Source organism: Danio rerio, chromosome 5 (genome assembly GCF_049306965.1).
Source record: "Danio rerio strain Tuebingen ecotype United States chromosome 5, GRCz12tu, whole genome shotgun sequence".
In the NCBI taxonomy this organism is placed as follows: domain Eukaryota; kingdom Metazoa; phylum Chordata; class Actinopteri; order Cypriniformes; family Danionidae; genus Danio; species Danio rerio.
The window spans coordinates 23,883,213-23,906,839 of NC_133180.1; the positions used below are offsets into that span (position 1 = coordinate 23,883,213).

Genomic DNA, 23,627 nt, shown 5'->3' on the forward strand with positions numbered 1-23,627 from the left:
TACAAATAGAGATATTAAGTCTGGTGAAATTATATTTAAATAGCAATACAAATCGCAAAAAAATATTGCAATGCTAGATTTTCCAATATCGTGCAGCTCTAACTAGATGTATTTGTGTTTGATTATTGTTCTGTATTTATCCAGTTAAAAAAAATTTAATAAACAGATAAAAATACCCCTCCCACCCCTGAAATGTAACAACAACACAAAGTAATGCTATTAATAAATTAAAGTTAGAGCCTAATCGATAATCACATATTACGACTTAGTTTTTACTTGCTGATCTGGCCAATCTCATGAACCAACTCAGAATAAGATGCACGAGCATGCCTGGGTTATGCATCAGCAGTGCTACAACACATAAGCAATATTTCCAAATTGAATTGTTACTCATTTTTCTTACCATTTTTAAAATTTGTTTTATTCATTTTTTTGTAAAGCTGCTTCTCACAAGGAATTGGTACTCAGTATCGGCTGCAAAAATTCTGATCAGAGCATCTCTAATATTATATAATAATTTTATTATACAGATAGCCCTAAAATATTTTGGTAACACTTTACAATAAGGTATAATTTGTTTACATTAGTTAAAAAGTATAGAACATTTAAAAATTACACTCATGTCATAATTTATCCACCACTTCCAAACTTATTTGAGTGCTCTCTTCTGTTGAGCACAAACAAAAAAGATATATTGAGGATACTGAAAACTGGTAGCTATTGACTTTTAGTATTTCCCCCTCTACTTGTTTACAACATTCTTCAAAATGTTTACTTTATGTGCAAAAAACAACCAGTGCACTAGAAATTTAACTTAAAAGATAACATGCCCTAAAAGCAATACATTTTTACAGCATTTTGTAGTCTTTGTGTAGTCTCATATTAATTCATAGTGCATAAACTATGTCAACAAATACTGCTTTATTAATAAATCAGTGCAATAACAAATATAGAAATAAACATGAATTAGGACTAATAAATGCTTCCCAATATTCTTTGTTACCTCATGTTAAAGTTTAGGGGATTCTCATGAAACATTTCTAACTTGAATTTTAAAAAATGTTTAACTTTTTTTTTTTTTTTTTGCAGATATTAGAAACAAAGTCTGATATCATTTATTTATTAGTACCTTTTTAAGCATACTTTTCAAAATAAGTTATAAGTTAATAAAATCATTACCACTACAGTCTGCAAAATCTTAAAATTATGTTAAAATTACATATTGTGCTTAATAAAGCACAGCGTTGTCTTTATTCTTATATTTTTATATTACTACATTGCTAAGTTTTATACATTTAAAATCATAAGTGTCATTTTGTTTGAATGGTTTCAGAATAAATATTCTAAATGTAAAGTGTTAACAGTTTTATATATTATCATTATAAAAACCCTGCACAACAAGCTTATCAGTTAATGAAACGGTGATAGCCTTACAGGAGGAATGTTGATTAGTTGATTCTCTGAGATACTTGAAGACCTGCTGTACTGTATAAAACCTGATCTTTAACCCTCAGTCTCTCCCTTTAAGCGACAGTGTGCATGAAAGAAGGCCATGTAAACAGTATGAGTTCCAGACACTGACTCTAGAGGGCTCTCTAATCCAGCCTTTTTATCATTGCTGACTGTGTTGTTGACATTGCTAATGTGATGGGAGATGATTTGTAACTCTTCTGCTTAGGCATCACTGATGGTCGTAGTAAACAGGGCTGTTTTCTCCACACCAGATTATGATAGCTTTTCTCATGTTGGAAATGAAGAAAAATGTGGAAATTTATGTAATACAGAGGAATCGCTGAGAGTGAGTTTAATTTCATTAGTGTGTGCTATAATGAAGAGGGATATCAGTGGTGGAGTTTGAGGTTTTGTAAAGCTGAGCTGAGTGTTCACTGCGTCTGTCATCAGCGGCAGATCTGGTTGTAGAGTGACTTGACTTGAAAATGCAATACTTAATCATGATCAACAAAAATAAAAGAGAAAATCTTCAAAAGTTAAATGTTGCTGATATTCATTTCATCACAAATATCTTATGTATCCATGTCCATTTTGGATGTTCTGCTGAATTCATTGCAGTTCTGATAATTTTTTACAGTGTTCAGTTTTTGATTGGACATTAACAAATAGAATTCATTTATAAAAATGCTGACAGACACATGCAGACCTTAAATGTCAATCATGTTTAACATTTACAGGCACTAGTTCAGATTGATTTGATTATGTGTAGCACTGCTTTTTAAAAATATATTCATCCAAAACTTTTCTGGAAGCTGCAATTTTGTTGATGTTTCTCTAAATTTGCTCTAAAACTATGCTTGCTTTTGTCCATCCCAGCCTCTAGTATCAAAAAATATACAGCGTTTGTTGTAAAAGTATTTTTTTTTATTCATGTCCCCTTAGTGCATCATTAAACAGTCTCTGTAAAGACACCTATGTGCTTCAGAATTATTTTTGTGTTAATTAGGTTTCATAAAAGTTGAATAAAAAACGTTCAGGCAATTTGTTATGACCTATCTTGAATGTAAAATATATGCCATCATTTGACCCACTATAATTTTGTGACGTCACTAGCTAGTTCTTGCAATGTCCTGCAATGTTCCTCAAAGTAATCTCTGCTAGGGCTGCATGATATTAGAAAAAACTGATATTGCAATATTTCATTTCCTGCAATATATATATATATGCAATTTCATCAGTTTATTTGAATAGCTTGTAAAGACTTCATTATTTTAAATCAATTGGGGTGATTCTATAGGATAGCTTATCTGTTATCTGCATGAAATATTATTTAAAAAAAGACAAGCTAAATACAATAGAGAAAAGATGGAAATGAACAATGATTTATGATTGAGTCAAACAGAATTCAGAAGCAGAAATTAAATAATCACTGTATAAAATTAATAACACTGTATTTATTTAATTGAGTAAATAATTATATATACAATTAATCTTTAAGATACAAATATTTATCTTATTGTGCCCGAAACTTTAAACTTTCACTCGGGTGAGTTTACAATTTGAAATGACTCCACCTTGTTGTTAACTGTAATGTCTGGTCAGCTATGATCCTGAATCCTATTGCGGACTCGCGCTTTGCGATATCGATGCTGAAATGATATATTGTGCAGCCCTAGTCTCTGTCCAACTCTCATGCCTTCTTGTAAAAAAGTAAAGTGGCTAACAAATGTACGTTTTGTTTTTCTGAATTTTAACAATAAAGGGATTGAGACATGCAGCCTGCTCTGTTCAAATGTAGAAGGTCACATGTCCTCAAACAAAAAATCTAGCTTCAGAAGAGGCAACAGTGAAACGGCTTAATTTTAGATATGAAGAGAATGTCCCAGAAAGAGTGGGCAAATACTTGTGTGTGTATGTTTTTAACATTTTTTAATTATGCTGCTTTTCTGGCAAAATGAAGCTGGGCTTGCATCAGAATTGCATTAAATGATGTAGCTGAGCTTAAAATTGATCTGAATAACATTAATAATTTTATATGCAGTATATATAACTCTTGTTTATTTTAGTTGTAGTTAGCCAGCTTCAGTTCACTAATGTTTAGAATCAGATCACCGACCTTCATGTGCAGAGGTGTGTGTCAGTTTGGTGTTACAGTATGTTGTTCAGCTGAGCAGTTAAATCCATCACTTTTTTATGTATAGATATTTGAACTTTGTTTGAACCCTTTTTACACTGATAATGGCGGGCTGCAATGTCAAGCAATGAAAATGATATGCAATTAAACATGTCTCAGATGGTTTGGCGCCATCTTAGCTACAAATAATCCATCACACTGCAAAAAAGCTTGTCTTACCTAAAGGTTTTGTCTTGTTTCTAGTCCAAATATCTACCAATTCTTACATCAAGAAGCATTTTCTAGACAAATAAAAATCTTGTTGTTTTGAGAAGTAATGTGTCAAAATTAAGTTTTTCTTTAAAACAAGCAACATAATCTGTCAATGGGGTAAACAAAATCATCTTGTTTTCTATTTAAAATAAGATCATTTTGCTCACCCCACTGGCTGATTATTTAGCTTGTTTTAAAGAAAAACTCACTTAATTTTGGCATATTATTTCTTAAATTAAGACAATGAGTTTTGCTTGTCTAGAAAATACTTTTACAGTAGATTTAAGAATATTTAGATATTAAGACTAGAAACAAGACAAAAAAAATTAGATGGATGTCAGTAGATCAGACAGTAGAAGCTTGAGGCTCTGCTAAACACTGAATGTGTTGTGCACTGGTTATATCTCCTCAAGAATGGAATGGATCATTACCATCCATTTGTGATCCAACTTCAGAGAGGAGCAGTTGGGGCGGGTTATTTACACTACCATTGAGTAAATAACCAAAGTAAGTTTCTTTAGGACCTTCAAAGAATCATGAGCATTCTATGTCACCTTTAATGAACACTTAGAAGATACAGTCTAGATTTTAAGTCAAGATTTTAAATCTGCCAAAATTTTCTGTAGTACCATTCCTAAGGTATGTGTAAAATCTTTCGTTTACATTTCTTTTTAGTTTTTTAGGACAACAGGATCTTCAGCAGAAAAAAATATCCAAAGATGCTGTTTTAAATGGTAAAGAATTGTTTTTAAAAACAAATGAAGACAGCAGAATCAATGATTTATTTGATTTAGCCTGACATTTTTACTGTAACAAAAATATTGTAAACCTTTCAAAAAATAAAATAATTTGTTTTCAAAGGAGAAAAAAGTTTTTATTTTTACCCAGACAGTTCAAAAGAATATATTTTAGAGCAGTGAGCACAATTCTGTGTTACCATGAAACCGTAATAATATTATCCAAGGATGTCATAACGTCAGAATCTTATACCGGCCGATGCCTACTACACTTTGGTGTTATTTTGTATTTTGGTGAACATATAATCAAATATTATGTGATTCAACAACTAATATACTGTATCTGCTCTTTTGAGGGGAGGAGAACACTAAATAGTACTGTTACTTTAAGAGGAAAGTATCCCAACCCCAACGGTCATGTGTTCATGTGTCCAATACAGCAGAACACCGGCCTCATACCACACACACACACACACACACACACACACAGACAGACAGAGGAGTTAAAAAGCTGCGTCAGCCTTATGACAGATTCAGTGCTGTTTGTGGCCCCCTCTCCACTCCCATTCTGCACACACACAGCCCATGGCCCTGTGTCAAAACTGCTAGTTGGAGATGAGAGCTGGACGCGGGAATGTTTTGAGGATCTGGGTGTAAACTCTGGCATTCTCGGGAGTGGATTTGGGAGGTTTCTTTTCTTTGCCAAGTTAATAAGAGAAGAAAGCAACTTTGGAATGCGCTGTGTCTTTTTGGTTGCTTTTTGTCTTTTGGTCTCTTAATTTTTTACAGAAAAAAACGTTGATGTGAATACCAGATGCCTTCACTTCCTCATTCCTCCTCAAGCTGCTTTCTCGAAATGATTTTCCTCATCACACGGAAGATTGCTCAGACATTTTAGATGCTGTACTTTTTTTAGTCACATCTCTGATCATCAGTGTTTAAACAAAATGGGGATATACACCGATTGGAACTGGACCTGAAAAAAACCCCACCATTAGTGCTGTCATTCTCTCATTTGCTCTTGCTCTGCCAGGAACGTATTGATCAGAGCAAAACCAGCGCTGTTGTCATGTGCTGTTTACAGACAGCTGCGAGTCAGTGAATGATCGGCAATAAAGTAACTCATTCAGTCGGCTTGAGTTTGGACAATCAGCTTATAGCTCTTTGTCATTTACTCTCTGCTGTATTAAATAACCAGGCTGTGGCCTGACAGTTTGTTTAAAAGGGTGTCAGTGGATTAATTATACTTATTGTTTACAGAAAGTCAGGGTAAGTTGATTAAAAAAATGAATTGAAACTTTTTACTTCCCTCAGAAGAAGGCACATGAAGCTCTCTGCGTGGTAAGTTTGTTCAGCAGTGTCCTCCTTCTAAAAAAAGGGGCATTGATGATAAGCTTGGAGAAAAAAAATGTTAAAATGGACACTGAACTTGAGTTCTGAGAAGAAAAACAAGATAATGTCACACATGGAGGCTATGACTGAGAGATTTACAGAGATCTGATGGGGATGGCTGAAAAAACAGCAACATTTAGAGTCTAAAGGACGTTCTTGCTTTGTTTTGGACTAATGCTGGAGGAAATCCACCTATTTCGTGAACTCTGAACTATCAGCAGCCTTTCCTGCCTGTATATCACTGAGAGCCATGAAGAATCCTGGGTGGAGTCCTTATGGAATATCAAGCTTTTAAGATTCTTTTCTTGATATATTTTTAATACTGAGTGCTGTGTTTTGAGAAGCGGCTCTGTTGTGCATTCGAATTCACGTTGGCATTTTATTTGCTCATGTTTTCACCTTCAGAGGAGACATTTTGTTTCATTTATTATATCTGTGACATTCTTGATAAGATATGAACGATTGGTTAAAGTGTTTCTTTGCTGCATTCAAATCAGTGTGTGATGGTGCAGAGACAGACTTTCAAAGAGCTTTTTGGCTGATTTGAAGTGAATTTATTGTAAACGTGTTGTCTTGGAGGAATCGTGTGCATCGCCACAGGATTCTGTTCTGCTTTCCGACTGTTGACCGCAGCTTCTGTAGCTGGCACGATGAAACTTGTATGCATGAGAGGATGGTTTCTAATTAATGCTTGCAGTGTTGGAAACTGCTTGACCGATTACATACTCACTTTCTGACTACTGGGATGTGGTGCCAAATACAGGGGCTTCCATGGATATTAGTAGTACATTTGACAACATGGACACTGGACTGACACAAGACAGACCAGTACAAATGTCCTCATTCTACAAAGAGATTGAGCCTGTTGGTGAGTTACTGAAATCTGCTGTGTAGCCTTATGAGGGTGTCAAACTTACTTGTTTCTAATAATTGTTTAAAGTTGAGTTTCAAGCAATACGCCATTTTTTTTTAAACCTGTGCCACATATATATGAGCAATATCACATGAGTAGCAGTGTAATATGTCTGTATATCGGCACTGGTGGGAGGTGTGCGTTGGCTTGAGGCCACAGGTCGAGGCCGCTTCTCTGCATCCACCACCAGTCCACCACCAGTGAAGTACTAGAATTTGACTGATTCTTTGGCATACTCTGATGACCAAACAGGAGATTTTGCTGACATTTTAAGATTATAAGGCTGAACTGCAGGAAATGGCATCAGTCTACAGAGATTTCCCAATATTTCACTGTTGCAATCAGGAGATCACAATAATTATCCCTGAAAAGGCCAAAGCAAAGCAAACACTACCAGATCACTATGGTATAAATACAGCACTACAAAATACAAAAGAGAGTGATTAACTTAGTATGTTACTTACCTTTCCTATAATGATTTGTTCAGTTGTAGATTGAAATTTATGCTAAATTTTTCTCCCTATAAGGACTTATAATGCGGTCTCTGTTACCTTCTTGTGGCGGAATGTCAACCGTCAATTTCTTGGATCTGCTGATGACCGTCAACATGCAGAATCTCCGGAATTATAAATATTTAAAAAAAAGGCTATCCTTATAGATAAACTGCATAGTTGCAAACTAAGAAAAAGCTATAAAAAAAAGTAATAAAACTAAAAAAAGCCAAAAAAGTACATTATTTTGTCCAATAGCTGCAATATTTGTTGAAGTCTAATGAGCTTATTACTCTGCTTGTAATGTGGGTGGAGTAATACACAAGGGTGAGGAGGCTGAACGAGTGCTGATATTGCAGAATATCGCATGGCTATCAGCCAATCAGGTTCAAGAACCAGACAGGACTGTTGTATAAATGTGATGTATGTATGCATGCATGTATGTATGTTTGTATGTGTGTATATGTATATCTATATGTATTTTCAGAGCAAACTAATGTTTAATCTAAAATTAAATTGCGAAAGGTTATAAAGTATAATAGGTAACAATTTGCGATTAGCTGATTATGGAAACATTTATTTCTGAGTCAGAAGTTCACACACACATTTGGCACATAGATAAGTTAAATAATAAAATATAATAAATAAAGTACAACAAATAAATACTTTTTCAAAATAGATGTTATAAAGTTAATGGATTAAAATCAATAGACAGAAAAAGGCAGAATTATTCATTTCTATGGTAGTTTTAGAAATAAATCAGCTGATTTTTATTAGTTATTAATTTTAATGTGCTATTGAAATCATTAAATAATGTGGTAAATTGACTTTTGCCAACTATTTGAAGGCTTATGGTACAGTGTTGATGAAAAATCATCTAATATTTTTCTTCCTTCTCTACACAGATGGAGCAGGAAATCATGATGTTGTAAATAATGTCACCATCCCCGCCTCAGGAGCATCAGATCCTAGGGCCCAGAATTCTTTGCAGCAGAGCTGGGAAATGAACTTCCAAGAAGCAGCAATATACCTGCAGGTCATTATCTGATCCGCTACAATCTTAATGAAGCAACAAAATAGATTAACACCAACACACACTCAGTTCAGGGTTAATTAAAGTTTTGTCCTGCTCATTTGTTTTTGTTTGTCCTCAGGAGGGAGAGAATAACGACAAGTTTTTCACTCATCCTCGAAGTGCCCATGCGCTCAGTGCCTACCTGTTTGCTCACAGTCATCTGTTCTATGTGGTGGAGCTTCTGACTGCGGTGTTACTCATGCTCCTGTCCCTCTCAGAGGCTCCTGCCGTCCCCTTCCTCCGCCTGGACGTCTATGTATGGGACTTCTACTTTACTATGTGTCTAGGGGCTTTGGTTTTGTAAAACTGTAACTACTTTTGAATGAAATTATTTATTTTGTTCATAAAAAAAAGTAACAATAAGGAATTTGCCAGTGTTACGCAAGATTTGTTTAAACTTTTTTTTCAGTAATCAATCTTAAATAAAGTTTATCTCGTAGATATGTTAAACACAGCTATTTTTAACATTGAAAATAATTTATTCTTGGTTAAAAATCCCACCTTCGAATCCAAAGCCACTAATAAAAGGCTATATTTTCAACAAATGGCAAACAGAATGGGATGAGGGCCCAGATTATAAACTTTTTGAAATTCAGCCAGAAATAGGAAGAAAATCGAATTTATTTTTTAAGTCACGACATGATGAGATTGTTTATACAAAATGCTGCATTGGACACACGAGAGACTCATGCATGAACATTTATTCAAAGGAAAAGAACCCCCAAAATTTCTATATTGCAACAGATACCAAATTGTTAAACATATTCTTGTGGAATGCCCTATTTTTAATGTTACCAGACAACAATTTTTATCTAGAGAGACTTTAAATGAAATATTTTTAAATGTGAATCCATCTAAAATTGTACAATGTTTATCTAAACTAATCCTTAAAAAATTTGTAGATTTTTATCTCATTATCATTATTATTATTTATGTAGTTTACCTTGTATATTATTTATTGCTGTTGATGACTTTTCATTGTTAGAATAATTTTATAATCATAGAAAATCTGTATTTATAAAATGTGGTAAACTTCATCTGTTGTTTTTTTTTGCCATGACATAGCCATAGAAGCTGAAATGGCAATGAAATTAAAACTCTCTCTCTCTCTCTCTCTCTCTCTCTCTCTCTCTCTCTCTCTCTCTCTCTCTCTCTCTCTCTCTCTCTAATTCTTAATCATCAAATCTTAGAATGATTTCTGATGGTTCATGTGACACTGAAGATTGTTTGAATGTCACAGACATAAATAGCATTTTAAAATATATTAAAAGCTTCTATTATTATTATTATTATTATTTACAATATTACTGTTTTAAACTGTCAGAAAATGGTGAACCTGTGAGACTTTTTTTTTTTTACCAAACTTTTACTAAGATTTTACCAACCCTTAATGTTTAAATGGTTTGTGGTAATGTGTTCAAGCTTCACATTTTCTACAGAAGCAAAAATAGTCTTGTTTTAAAAAATATTATGTCAAAATTAAGTGTTTTTTCCTATGGTGTAAGCAAAATAATCTTATGGCAAAAGAAAAAAAAAGAATTATTTTGCTTTGTCCATTGAAAGATTGTTTTACTTGTTTTAAGGAAAAATTCACTTAATTTTGGCATATTATTTATTAAAACAACACAATATTTTGCTTGTCTAGAAAATGCTTCTAGATTTAAAGGTGCAGTATGCAAGTTTGACACCCAGTGGTTGAACTAGCTATTGCACTCCGGGATCAAAACAAATGCAAGCACAGATTGCCAGATTGAGCACAGGAGTGAGTGATTTAAACCGTGTTCTTAAGTAAAGCAATAGCACCCGATAGAAGGAAAAATTTTCATATTAAAAGGAGTTTTTGTTCTAACCAACACCTCGAATTGATATATTAGAAACAGCTTCTATTTCTCACAGGTGGAAAACAGAAAACTGACAATGATCACCTCAGGTACACCTCATGTGCTTTATTCAGTTTTAAATGCAAACAATGTTAGTTTGAATGCCATTTTACATGACATCTATTGCCATACTACTGAAAGCAGCAGCAGATAGTTTACCTTAGATCTTGAAAATAAAATAATAAGTTTGAAATTGAACTTTAGAACTGTGACTCAAAACCAACACATATCAGTGATTCAGCATGTACATTAAATAATGCTAAAGAGGTTTACTATGTATTAATGAGATTGTAAACCTTACCATTTCGTGAGTTAGTGCTTCTGAATGACTTTATTTGAATTTCTGTTATGTTTTGTCTGGTGCAAACAGCCAAATTGCTTATCACTGCAAATCTCCTCACGAGGTGCTTGTTGTTAGGACATGGGTTTAAAATGTAACATGCTCATCTAATGTTTACCAGACATCACATTTTGGTCACGTACACATGCTTTGAGATCCTTTCTGAATGAATGAATAAAATATGTGGTTTTCCACCATGGCAACCCAGGGTGCTGAAATATAATTGGCTAAAGTGGCATTGGGCAGGTAAAAATGACCAAAGCAAAGACAGCGTTCCGGCACAGAAAACACAAGAAGAAAATCTGACTTCAACATTTTTTTTCAGATAAACAAGAATGGCATGTCGCTAGGCATGTTTCTTAAATATCTGCAAACATATTATGGTATTTTTATGCTTTAGAAGAGTCAAAAACTTTAAGAATTTTTAGATGTATTGTGATCAAAACAAAACAAATTAAGTAAGAAAATATTTTTTTTTTGCATTGTATGCCATCACTAACAGATATGATCAAGGCTTTTATGAAATACTATAAAGGTCTTTTCTTTTTCCTGGAAGGTTCACGCAACACTGGAGTTATTGGCTTTGGTAATGGTGGCCTTTGAGTTGTGTATGAAGCTCCGATGGCTTGGCTTCCACACTTTTATACGACATAAGAGGACCATGGTGAAGGTTTGTGCTATTTTTATTATTATTTCAAAATGTTTGGCTTTGTGTTTGGATTTGGTGCACACATACTAACAGTTCAAATGTTATCTTCTCTGTTTTTGTGTGTATCTCAGACGAGTGTCCTGTTTATTCAGTTTATTGAGGCGATTGTGGTCTTAGTCCGGCAGACGTCCCACCTGCGCGTCACAAGAGCCCTGCGACCAATCTTTTTGGTGGACTGCCGTTACTGTGGAGCCGTTCGCAGGCATGCAGAGCTCAAAATTTCTAATACTACTACTAATGTTTTATATTTTAATAATAATTATTTTTTATTGATTGAATATAGAAAAAATAGAAAAAAAATGTCTACTAAATATTGTTATTTCTTTTATAGTACTTTTGTAGTGGTCCAATACAGTGGTGAAAATAAGTATTAAACACATCACCATTTTTCTGCACTGTTGACTTGAATTTTTCACCGGATGTTGGTAACAACCAAAGTAATCCATATTTGCAAAGAAAAAAACTAATTAGTTTACAAATTAAGTCATGTGTAATGAAATGAAATGACACATGGGAAAAAGTCTTAAACACATGAAAAAAGGGAGGTGTAGAAAGGCATGGAAAGATCAAACAGCAGCTGAAATCCCTCAGTAGATAGAAACAATCATCTGCAGCCTCTTTTGTCATTATAAATATATATTTTAGCTGCTTCAGTCCAACATCTACATTACCAAGATGATGAAGATGAAAGCAATATGGACATTTTAGAAAAGAAATGATCCAAAACACAGCCAAAGATACTCTCAAATGCTTTCAGAGAAAAAAAAATAAAGTTGTAGAATCACCAGACTTGAATTCAACAGAAAATACAAATTAAAGGTCAGATTTGATATACAAGAGTCACAGAATTATTAAAATGTTTACAGTTTGTTGAAGTCAGTGAAAAGAATCACACTTGAGTCATCTTTGAGCTGCCATCACCAAAAAAGCCCATATCTGTTAAATGCATTTCAGTAGTTCAGTACTTTCTCCTTTTGCCATTCCTTTGCTATTAACTCATTTTTTAGATTTTTTTTGTGTTGTTTTATTTTTATGTTTGTATTGTTTGGGATTTTACCAAAATCTGGTTCCATTCCATGTCAACAGCTCCTTTACAAATATTGTTCCCAGGAAAAACATGACACGTTCGATCCTTATTTCCCTCACTTTATATGCAACAATCGACTCAAGGTCATGTGTTAGTGTTTTTATTCTACACTAGTGGCTGCAGTTCACTTAATCACAGGAAAGTTGATATAAAGCACATCCTTGACTGAATACAATATGATATTCCAACACCGTATCTGTCTTTTTGTCCTTCCTTAGAAACTTGAGGCAGATATTTCAGTCTCTTCCTCCCTTCATTGATATTCTTCTGCTGTTGCTTTTCTTCATGGTCATCTTTGCCATCCTGGGATTCTGTTTGTTCTCAGCAAACACAGCCGATCATGTTAGTTCATCACAATCACATGCTCTAATTTATATTTCATGCTTTTGTCTTTCTTGCAAACAAACTGTATCCTTTTTTTTCTTCTAGTATTTTAGCACACTGGAGAACAGCATTGTGAGTCTGTTCGTCCTCCTGACCACTGCGAAGTAAGTATGAACTTTGGTGCACACATCCTGATTAAGATAACACGACTCTTGAGTTGCAGTGGGGTGGTTTTATGTCTTCCTGTAACTGAGCTAGTCATTTGAATCTTATCAGCTCAAGCCCCTGAAGGGGAACTATAGAATCGCTCAGATCCTCTGTTATCAGCATGCCCCTGTTTGCTATAATCTCTTTAGTAGACTTACAGATGAGTTTTTCTTCTTCTTTTTTTTTCTTTCTCCTTCACTAGTTTTCCAGATGTGATGATGCCGGCGTATTCGAAGAATCGTTGGTCATGCATTTTCTTCATCGTGTATCTGTCCATCGAGCTCTACTTCATCATGAATCTGGTCAGTAACAAACAGCATCCTATTTATCATGCATTGTAATAGAGCTGGGTGATACGATAAGTCTTCTTAAATCCGGATAATGATATAAAGTGGTCCCTTGCTATAACACGGTTAATTTTTGTGGCCTCGCAGTTTGGCAGTTTTTTTTTTTGTGCAATTTGACGTGCTTTTTTTCTATAGTGCATTGTGTTCTGCGTCTTGACTGGCTGTAGACCATTTTAATCAGTCTTCTTCATGCCGTGTCTCCTGTGCAGTACAGAATGTGTTTAGCTTGCCAAATTTAGAAAAATCTTCGATCGCTAGTAGCGTGACTGAAGTGTTGTACTGTATGTGGCAAGTTTTCTCTCCACAATGTCGACGGAATATTCTGCTCTGTCAAAGGCACCTGCGGTAGCACCCAAAACGCAGAGAAATATGCTAACCATCACACAAAGTGTTGAACTTCTGGACATGCTAAAAGAAAGTAGAAGTTACACAGCTGTAGGGCGCCATTTTGGAATAAATAAATGAAGATCAAATGATTTGATCTTTGGTTTAATTCTATAACAGTGGACTTATTTTTCTACAAATGTTTGAACTTTAAAAGTGTTTAAACAAGCGAGAAAAGTGAAAATGTAATGCCTGTCTGAGAAAAGTGTATATAGTTTGTAGTGAAGGGTTTTACTGCCTTAAAACATCTATAATAATTGTAAAAAAATAAAGGTAAGTACTTTGTGGATTTCGCCTATTGCTGGTTATTTTTAGAACATAACTTTCTCGAATAACAAGGGACCAGTGTAGTATACTTTCTGTAAACTCAATCAACTATTATTTTTGATTATTATTTTTTATTTTATATTTAAAAAAAAATAGACTTAAAGGCAACTTAAAAGCGCCTCTCATGTAGAGAATCTTTTTTTTTTGTATTTTCGATTGGATTTAAGTCAGATGATTGGCTGGGTTATTCTGTAGCTTGATTTTCTTTCTCTGAAAGCATTTGAGAGTTTCCTTGGCTGTGTATTGGATCATTGTCTTGCTGAAATGTCCACACTGTTTTCATCTTAATCATCCTGCCTATGTAGATGTTGGACTGAAGCAGCTGATATTAATTTTCAATGACGAAGGGCAGAGGGTTGCTGAAGAACCACTGAGAGATTTCAGCTACTGTCTGAGATTTCCATGCCTCTCTACAGCTCCCTTTCTTCATGTGTTCAATACTTTTTCTTGTATCATTTCATTTTATTACACATAACTTAATTTGTAAACTAATTAGATTTGGATTTTTTTCATATATGAATTTCTTGGTTGATATCAACATCTGGTAGAAAGTTCAAGTCAACAGCACTTTTAGAAATATGTTTTCTGAGATAAATGGTGGCGTGTTGAATACTTAGTTCTCCCACTGTACATCGTCTTATTTTGCACAGCCCTACATTGTAAAGTTGATGTAAGCTTGCTTTGACTGTTTGCCTCATAGCTCCTAGCGGTGGTTTTTGACACGTTTAATGGAGTTGAGAAGATGAAGTTCAAATCTCTACTTCTACACAAGCGATCAGCCATCGAGCATGCCTTCCAGCTGTTGGTTAGTCGGCAGGTGCGATTTATACACTTCACAGTGTTCTTCATCTCCTCATTTACTGAAGCCTTGTGTGTTATGTCAGTGAATGTGTTCAATCTACCTCTGTTTTTTTTCATTTAGAGGCCAGATGGCGTGTCTTTGAAACAGTTTGATGGACTGATGCGATTTTATCATCCACGAATGACTCCACGTGATCGCTTTCTTACTTTTAAAGCCCTCAACCATTCAGGTGCACCCATGCTGAGGTACAAACTCACATATGTTGTTATTGGTGGTTAATGAGAACTCTCCATTCTGTATGTGTGATATATTTTCAGGGTGTTCGCGGGGTCTTAAAAAGCCTTAAAATGTCCTAAATTTCAAAAACAAAATTTTAGGCCGTAAAAGGTCTTAAATTGATTGAAATGTTGTTTTGTAGGTCTTAAATCATTTTAAACGGATCTTAATTTTCCTTTGTTTATGTAAAGCTACCTAATCAATCCAACACACATCCAATCACCAACAAGTACATATGAATAAAATAAACTGAATAAACAGTCTGTTGAGCATACATTTAGTTTTTAATGAGTTTTTTTTAAATGTTGTTAATTATGTTTAATAGTTATATTGCAAAAGATATATGTATATAACTAGGGTATGCTTGCTTTGACACATTTTAAAAAGTGCCTAAGAAATGACTAATTAGAATTATAGGCAAATCATATTAGATAGGGCAAGTACATTTTTCTCCTTATGGACCATTAATAAATCTTTAGCGTTTAGCCCTGTATACGTCTGAAATTTCATTCTTCGTGGTCTTACTTTGTAACTTAGCAGAACGTAGCAGAAACCCTCATTTTTTACTGTAAAAAAACTTATTTTATGGTCCTACACCTAAAAATGTTTTAGGTGAGGCCAAAGTTTAATGTGATAAGATTCTGGTAAGTATGTTTTTAGTGTTTTGAATTATGAGGACACATGCAATGTCCTCGTAAACCACCTTAATAGAGTATAACTAGGTCACAACCATGTTATTATGCACATTTCTGTTTTTGTAAAACACCAAAACCAGTACACACACACACACACACACACACACACACACACACACACACACACACACACACACACACACCCACACACACACACACACACACACACACACACACACACAGACACACACACACACACACACACACCTTCATGCACTCACGTTCTTATCATTATTTGATCAGATGTTGATCAATTAACAAACGACTTGTCACTTGTCAAGTTTATTATGTGACCCACCAGCCCCAAGGATATATATATATATATATATATATATATATATATATATATATATATATATATATATATATATATATATATATATATATATCAACATCATATTTATATCGTATTTTGTTTATTTTTGCCTTTTTCTGTAAATATTGACGAATGTTCTAATTATATTGTGAAATTTCTGATATTGTGATTTTGATTGTGATTCTTAAACAGACTAATAATGATCGTATTATCTGTTATATGACTGGTAAATGCCCTCATTAAAGGAGATGTTGCTCCAAAACGTAAATTTTGCAAAAGCAACCTAACTGTCATTTACATACTTTTACAATGCCTTATTTTGAATGTTATCAGACATTAATTTTTATCTGTTCAGAATAGTAGAATTTGGATTATTACTATTTTAGTTTTAGATTTTTGTCTTATTTTATGTATAATTAATTGTTGTTGATGCCTTTTTTTTTGTTATAAACCTTTTATTATAGAAAATTTTGTAAAAAAAATGTTTGTAAATTTGTGCTGTTTTTGCTATGAAATAGCCAGGGAAGCTGATATGGCAGTAAACTCAAAACATTCTCTTTCTCTCTTGATATAATGATGATAATAATAATAATGAAAATGTATCTGTGCTTATGTTTTAGTCTCCAGGACTTCTATAAATTTTATGAAGTGATCGGACTGAAGTGGAAGGTCAGATTGCACACACTGTCACATGAATATCCTCCCCAGCTGTATGTTAAATCCTCCTGATCCTGAACATCTGCTATGTGCGTATGTGTATTTGTGTGTGTGTGTGACAGGCACGACGAAGTGGAGAGCACTGGTTTGATGATCTTCCTCGCACTGCATTGCTCATTTTTAAAGGTCTTTAGGGCTTCTTTGTTATAATGATTTATTACATTAGATTTACTGTTTTACGTTAATTCACAATGACCAGATTCCTTCGTGAATAGTTTAAACCAGATATAATCTTTCATATTTTTTTTAATTTTTATTATCATTATGCTTTTTTTTAACAGGAATCAATTTACTTGTGAAATCGAAAGCTTTCCAATATGCAATGTGTAAGTTCAGTCACAAAATACTTAACATGTCTTACTAACACTTACCTACCAGTTACTAACATGATCAGTATTTGTTCAGTATTGTCATAGACTGTATGGTTCAAAAGTTTGGGGGTCAGTAACATATTTTACTCATTTAATTGGAAATGCAACAATTTTATATAATGCATCAAATAATATTAGACTGACAACTACTTTTATGTTTTAAAAAGCTGTTTATTTATGTGAAGGAAAAAAACAAGTTTAGTAGCCATTGCTTATAACCTTCAGAAATCATTCTCACATGAACAGTTAATGGATTTTTTGTAAACATATTTTTAGTGTGTATTTTAAAATCACTGTAATTATATATTCGTTTTAACTGTAACATTTAATCAACATAATGCAATTTTGTTTTAAATAAATCATACTGACACCCAAAACATTCAAATGTTTTGTACTTTATCCACCTAATATTTCCTGTATGTCTAAAAATACTTTCTATTTTCCGATGATTGACCTGTTATAGATCTGGTAGTAGCCGTCAATGGCATCTGGATCCTAGTGGAGACAAACATGTTAAATGGTAAGATCTGCTTGGGAAATGGAACAGCTGTGCTGCAGTTCCAGATAATTCCATGAATTCACAATTCAGAAATGCTTGTAATCACAGGAAACTGTTTTCTCTGTGTGAAACCAACTGAATTAGGCTCTCAGGGAACTCTTTTCTTCTTTTCTCTTCCCACAGATGGCATCTCATGGACTCGTGTCGTCCCCTGGAGTTACATTATTTTCCTTACAAGTAGGAAATTGTCTAAAATTGAATCATCAGTGAATCCTCTGAATGTAAATGTCTTAAAAAAACAAGGGTTCCATTCAAATATTAATTTTTTTATTATTATTATTTATCTTCTCTTTATGTTTCGGTGGAATGAAGTTTATGGTATTGAGGTGTTGTTGAAGATCACAGGCCTCGGACCCATCACATATTTCAGCTCAGGATGGAACCTGTAGGTAGAACAGACACTCACTTTCATACGAGCACTAACAAACACACATTCACATGGCTTCACCTCTGGATTTGTTTGTATTCACAGCTTTGATTTCTCAGTAACAGTCTTTGCTTTTCTGGGACTGATTGCTCTGGCCTTTGACATGGAGCCGTTCTACTTCATTGTGGTGTTGAGACCTCTTCAGCTTCTCCGGTGTGTGAAGCTTTTTCTAAAAATAATTTTTATTGAACTTTTTTAGGAACATAACCAGTGAGAACAAAGTGGAAAACAAAATTGTGTGTGAAACTTTTTTGTGTTTAGATGTTTTGATGTCTTTTGATTAGGCATTCATTTGAAATTTTGTTTCTGGAATGTTTTATTTTTAAGACTGAATTAAAAATCTGATTCATTCAATAATGTAATAACATATATCAGGGTGTCTGCGGGGTCTTAAAACATCTTATATTTTAAAACCAACATTTTAGGCCATAAAAGATCTTTAATTTACTAAAATATTGTCTTGTTAAAATCACTTAAAAAGGACTTTTTTCCTATTTCCGTATAAAGCTTTACTCTATTCCTAATTCTATTTACCAATATGGTTTAATTATCTTTCTTACAGTAACAATAGAATTGCTTAAATGTTCTTCATGTATTTATAGACTGTACGTGGTGAGGACACTGGCCTGGAATTATAGTTTTTAAAGAGTTTTTTTTTTATGTAATGTAATATAATGTGTGTATTTTAAATGAAAATCGTGTATGGCCATATACCCAAAGTGTTTCACAATCATGGGGCAGGGCTGGAAGGGAGCGGGGGTTGTTGGTCCCCTTCACTAAACCTGAGCATTAGGACTCACACAGAACGCAGGTTGAGCACCCCCTGCTGGCTTTACTAAAACAACTTTCAACAGCAACCTTGTTTCCCGTGTGGTCTCCTCCTGTCGAGGTACTGACCAGGCTCAGCCCTGCTTAGCTTCAGTGAGTAACCGGTCCTGGGCAGTAGGATGATATGGCTGTGGCATTTAACATTAAAAAAATGTTAAAACAATGTTTTGCTTCTTACACCTTCTTTACATACCTGAAACTTGCCTACAGCACTTATTCATTGTTGCTCTTGTAGTTGTGTAAATTGCTTCCTTGTTCCCATTTGTAAGTCGCTTTGCAGAGTTTGCTTGTTTTAACTCTAACCCTAACATTTTTCAAAATATGCGGCAAAGAAATAACTAATAAACTAATAATTTTTTTTTTTTGATGTGGCAAGTTAGAATATTTTTCCGCTGGACAAACTGGGCCATCAGAAAAAAAATCATTAGTTATTAGTCCTGCATAAATATGAAATTTCATTCATAATGGTCTGAAATTTTGTCCTAAATTGTAGGTAAATTGGACTTGGTTAACCCTTTAGAAACCATCTTTATGTAATAAACATTCAGCTTAGAAAAAATATCAGCTTGTTTTAAAGTTGTAGTAAATTTCTACATTTTTGCATGTCATTTGTACCTAATATTGACCCATATTTTGTGAACCATGAATTATCTTTATCATAATTTTTCTATTTTAGCTGTAGATATAAACATAAATTATCTGAAGTTCATAATTTTTTTCATTTCTTATTAAGGTTATTTAAAATTAAACAGCGCTATCGGAATGTTCTGGACACAATGTTTGAACTGTTCCCGCGCATGGCCAGGTACAAAAATAATAATCAGTTTCAGCTCATTATTTACAGATGGAGGCCCTTGACTCAAAACACACTCTCTCTTTCTCTGTCTGTAGTCTAGGTCTGACTCTGATCATCTTCTATTACTCTTTTGCCATCGTCGGAATGGAGTTTTTTGCTGATGTTATTTATCCGAACTGCTGCGAGTAAGTTCATTTAACAACCATAATGGTTGAACTGACTGAAATGACTTTATACATTTTAGAAACTGAACATGGTTTACTCTGTTCACCCTGAAATGAAATCTTTCACACTCTAAATGATTTGTGTATGATGTCTTTTCAATAGCAATAGCACCGTCGCGGCCTCCTATCGGCAGATAAATGTCACCACTGGCAACCGGACCGAATTACAAGAGGGATATTACTATCTCAATAACTTCAATAACATCCTAAGCAGCTTTGGTATGTGCACACAGCCATACATACCCAATCTTTTAACATCAGTATATACTGTAGTGTTTTATTTTATTTGTAAAAGTTTTTCACATTTTATAGAACATACTGTAGACATTTTGTAGATGTTTTTTTCCCTCTGTCATGTTTCAGTAACTCTTTTTGAGCTGACAGTGGTGAACAACTGGTACATCACAATGGTGAGTGTTAACACACTTGTACATCAGTTCTGTCATCATATCATATCAGATTTTCCTCAGAAAAGTGTGTTTTTGTTTGTTTGTTGTTTTGGTTGGTGTGTGTTTATGTGGTGCCCCCTGCTGTTTATGACAAGGCATTTTAACATTAATGTATAAATTGCACATCTATTTTCATATTAGTCTTTCTTTTTAGATACTAGTATATTTTTTTAGATTCAAGTATCTATTCAAAACTTGTTGTGAGTAGTTAGATAAGAATTGTTGCTAGTAGTAATGACAAAGGCTTAGGTACTAGTACCTACTACATAATTCAAAGTATCTAATAAAAGGTTCTAGGAGTAACCAGTAAGTAATTGTATCTATTTAATAAGTTTGAGTGTCTAATTAATAATCCTAGTGTCTAACAAAGTAATTACTAGTAAATCCTTAAAAACAAATAGATAGATGAAGTAGTACATGAAAAAAAACAGATTGCATACTGTACATACTGGTCAAAACTGAAATCCAATAACAGATCCTTATAGAAGTCAATGGCAAAATATGTCAACTTGTTACTAGTAAAAGTATAATAGTGACTAGTATAAATTACCTCGAGTATTTAATGAATACGTACTATGATCTAATAAAAACACATAAAATAGTATCTGATGTATTTAATAACTTATTCTATTATTTAATAAGTACTAATGTTAAATAGGAAGTAGTGTCTAATGCAGTGATGCCCATGGGCCAAAGTTGGCCGTGGTAACCTTTCATTTGGCCCACCATCATTGTGAGAAGAGAGGAAGAATGATAGGGTTATATTCGAAAATGTCATTCAAATTTAATGAAACCCTTCGTTTGTTTTATTGTTAAAATCTAACTGAAATAACATGTTTCAATTAAATAGTGTAAATTAATCAGATTCAGTTTAACTGCTCATACTGTTACCCGACAATGCAGAGTGAGCAAATCAAGTCAAAAGCAGATTCTGCTTGACTAGAGTATTCAGCATTGAACTCCACTGTGTTATATACATGATTCTTTATGTTGTTATTGCAATAAGTTATAATTAAAAAAGTTACACTGCATAAGTTAATACTAATACATGATTTAAAGATAATGTTTTCTATGTATTTTAAAATATTAGGAAATAAATGAGGAAATTACCTATGGCAACTTTAATGTAATTTAGTTTGGCCCATGGATCGTAATAATATTTTTTAGCCCTTCATACAAAAAAGTTTTAGCACCCCTGATCTAATGAATAAATACAAGGGTTTAATGAATTAGTACTAGTATATTTAAAAAAGGGAATTAGCAAATGAATAATAAGCATTAGTATCTAAATAACAAAAATAGTAACTAATAAAAAATACTAGCTCTTAAAGGATAAATGGAAAATAAGTTAGTATTTAAAAATAAATACTATTAGAATGAAAATAATTAAATTATATGTTAAAACAACCTGCCATAGACCATTATGTATCTGTTACATTTATAAAGTGAGGTGTCACTGGCGTCTCTGAGTTTGTGCAGTGTGTATTTACAGCAGAAGCTCATTCATCATATTATATAGTGAGTAAATGATCGGCTGTCTGTAATTGATGTAAGTCAATGATGCCTTTGGTCTCTGTTTTTTTACAGGAAGGTGTGACATCACAAACTACTCACTGGAGCCGCCTTTATTTCATGACCTTCTACATCGTGACCATGGTAAGGCATGCAAATGCAAATCTGGCTTATTAGACCAATAAACAAAACTAAAACTAATAAAAGCACATTAATTATTCCCAATCAGTTATGAAATAAAATAGATGGAGAAACGTACAAGAAAGAAACTAACAGAAATCATTTTGAAAAAGGTGAAGGCCTAAAAGTAAAATAAAAGTAATTTTAAAAGCAAACTAAAATGAAAACTAAAAATGTATAATAAAGATGAATATAACAAATTACTAAAATTGTTGTATTATAAGTCAGGGGTTCCCAAACTTTTCAGCCCATGACCTCCAAAATAATTTTTGGTAAACAATGACTTGCAATCCCCATATTCTCTGATGGGTTTTAATAATATAAACCTTGCACACATTGCTGTGTCTTTAATACAATGTAATCACCCCAGAGGTTGCAAAAAAAAAAAAAAAAAATCGTCAGGCTTGCAAGTTGTTTTTTTAGGTTTATTATTTACATGTCAACAATGTTACTATTAACTACTATTTTGTTCGTCAGGAGATTATGGATAAAATATGGTCATTCTAATAGTTTAATAAAATGAATTTGGTTTTTGGAAATCGCCAAGCGACCCCCACTTTGGGAACCACTAATATAAGGAATGATGAAAGACACTTTAAAAAATAATATGGATATAATTAGTTTTTGACATTTAAGCTTTTAATTTGTGCTGCATACAGGAAAGTGTAAATGTTAAGGTTGATTACTCTGTTACAATTTCTATTTTCTAATGTATTTAAAGGTCTCATGAAGTGCTTTGAAATGTGCATTTTGTTTATACAATGTTTGACGTAATCTCAACTAAAACATGAAAAGAGGGTGTGGCAGATTGTAGCTCCTCCCCTTTAAAAAAAACAGCTAATAGCATTTCTGTTTTATCACAGCTCTGCCAGTGAAAGTGGTTAAGCTCAATCGCATCAAACGAGAAGCATTTTGAAGCGGGTGGGGCATTCCAGATACTAAAGAGCATTAGATTGGTCAAGATTTTATGTGAAACTAAAGTATTGCCTTTATCTTTTGCCTATGTGCGGACGCAGCCATTTGAATTTTTTTTGGCTCGAGACTTCCGGTTTTGTTCACTTCAATTCATTTTTAGACATTAAAAACAGCTCATTATGCTGCTTGATGTTGCAAACTGACATTTCCTTATTATATGATTCTGCTTAGTCATGCAAATACTTGTCTGTAGAGCAAGTAGTTTGATCGTTTTCTGTGGTTTACTGTTCCTAGTCAATTCTCTAACAGGCAACTGAATCAGAAGTTTTAAAACAATCGCAAAAACTAGCGCACTTCTGCATTGATGAATAACCTTTGGATGTTTATATCAGTTTTATATTTTCTAATCATGAATTTGTCACTGTTTTGGAGCACACTAGCTAACAGATATCCTTAAAACTAACAGACTGATACTAACATCTATTTTTTTTTTTTTAATTTCACGACCT

The 23,627-nt window shown here is 33.5% G+C and overlaps 1 protein-coding gene across 4 annotated transcripts in view; it reads left to right on the top strand.

Annotated features, from left to right (window-relative positions):
* Nucleotides 1-23,627, top strand: part of tpcn1 (two pore segment channel 1) — a 30,335-nt gene that overhangs the window by 2,752 nt on the left and 3,956 nt on the right. For 2 of the 4 annotated variants that reach the window (XM_690831.10, XM_005165219.6), the window contains exons 1-22: nucleotides 3,303-6,835; nucleotides 8,277-8,407; nucleotides 8,526-8,702; nucleotides 11,223-11,336; nucleotides 11,447-11,577; nucleotides 12,681-12,804; nucleotides 12,892-12,950; nucleotides 13,196-13,295; nucleotides 14,752-14,868; nucleotides 14,974-15,098; nucleotides 16,761-16,809; nucleotides 16,920-16,983; nucleotides 17,139-17,183; nucleotides 17,692-17,748; nucleotides 17,911-17,964; nucleotides 18,100-18,172; nucleotides 18,260-18,367; nucleotides 19,776-19,847; nucleotides 19,934-20,023; nucleotides 20,166-20,281; nucleotides 20,426-20,472; nucleotides 22,099-22,167. In XM_690831.10, the coding sequence (XP_695923.4) occupies nucleotides 6,739-6,835; nucleotides 8,277-8,407; nucleotides 8,526-8,702; nucleotides 11,223-11,336; nucleotides 11,447-11,577; nucleotides 12,681-12,804; nucleotides 12,892-12,950; nucleotides 13,196-13,295; nucleotides 14,752-14,868; nucleotides 14,974-15,098; nucleotides 16,761-16,809; nucleotides 16,920-16,983; nucleotides 17,139-17,183; nucleotides 17,692-17,748; nucleotides 17,911-17,964; nucleotides 18,100-18,172; nucleotides 18,260-18,367; nucleotides 19,776-19,847; nucleotides 19,934-20,023; nucleotides 20,166-20,281; nucleotides 20,426-20,472; nucleotides 22,099-22,167 (2,019 nt within the window). In that variant the 5' untranslated portion in view covers nucleotides 3,303-6,738. Of the gene's footprint in view, nucleotides 1-3,302; nucleotides 6,836-8,276; nucleotides 8,408-8,525; nucleotides 8,703-11,222; nucleotides 11,337-11,446; nucleotides 11,578-12,680; nucleotides 12,805-12,891; nucleotides 12,951-13,195; nucleotides 13,296-14,751; nucleotides 14,869-14,973; nucleotides 15,099-16,760; nucleotides 16,810-16,919; nucleotides 16,984-17,138; nucleotides 17,184-17,691; nucleotides 17,749-17,910; nucleotides 17,965-18,099; nucleotides 18,173-18,259; nucleotides 18,368-19,775; nucleotides 19,848-19,933; nucleotides 20,024-20,165; nucleotides 20,282-20,425; nucleotides 20,473-22,098; nucleotides 22,168-23,627 lie in introns of those variants that run through there. The other 2 variants (XM_005165220.4, XM_073952152.1) reach the window with 1 other exon arrangement.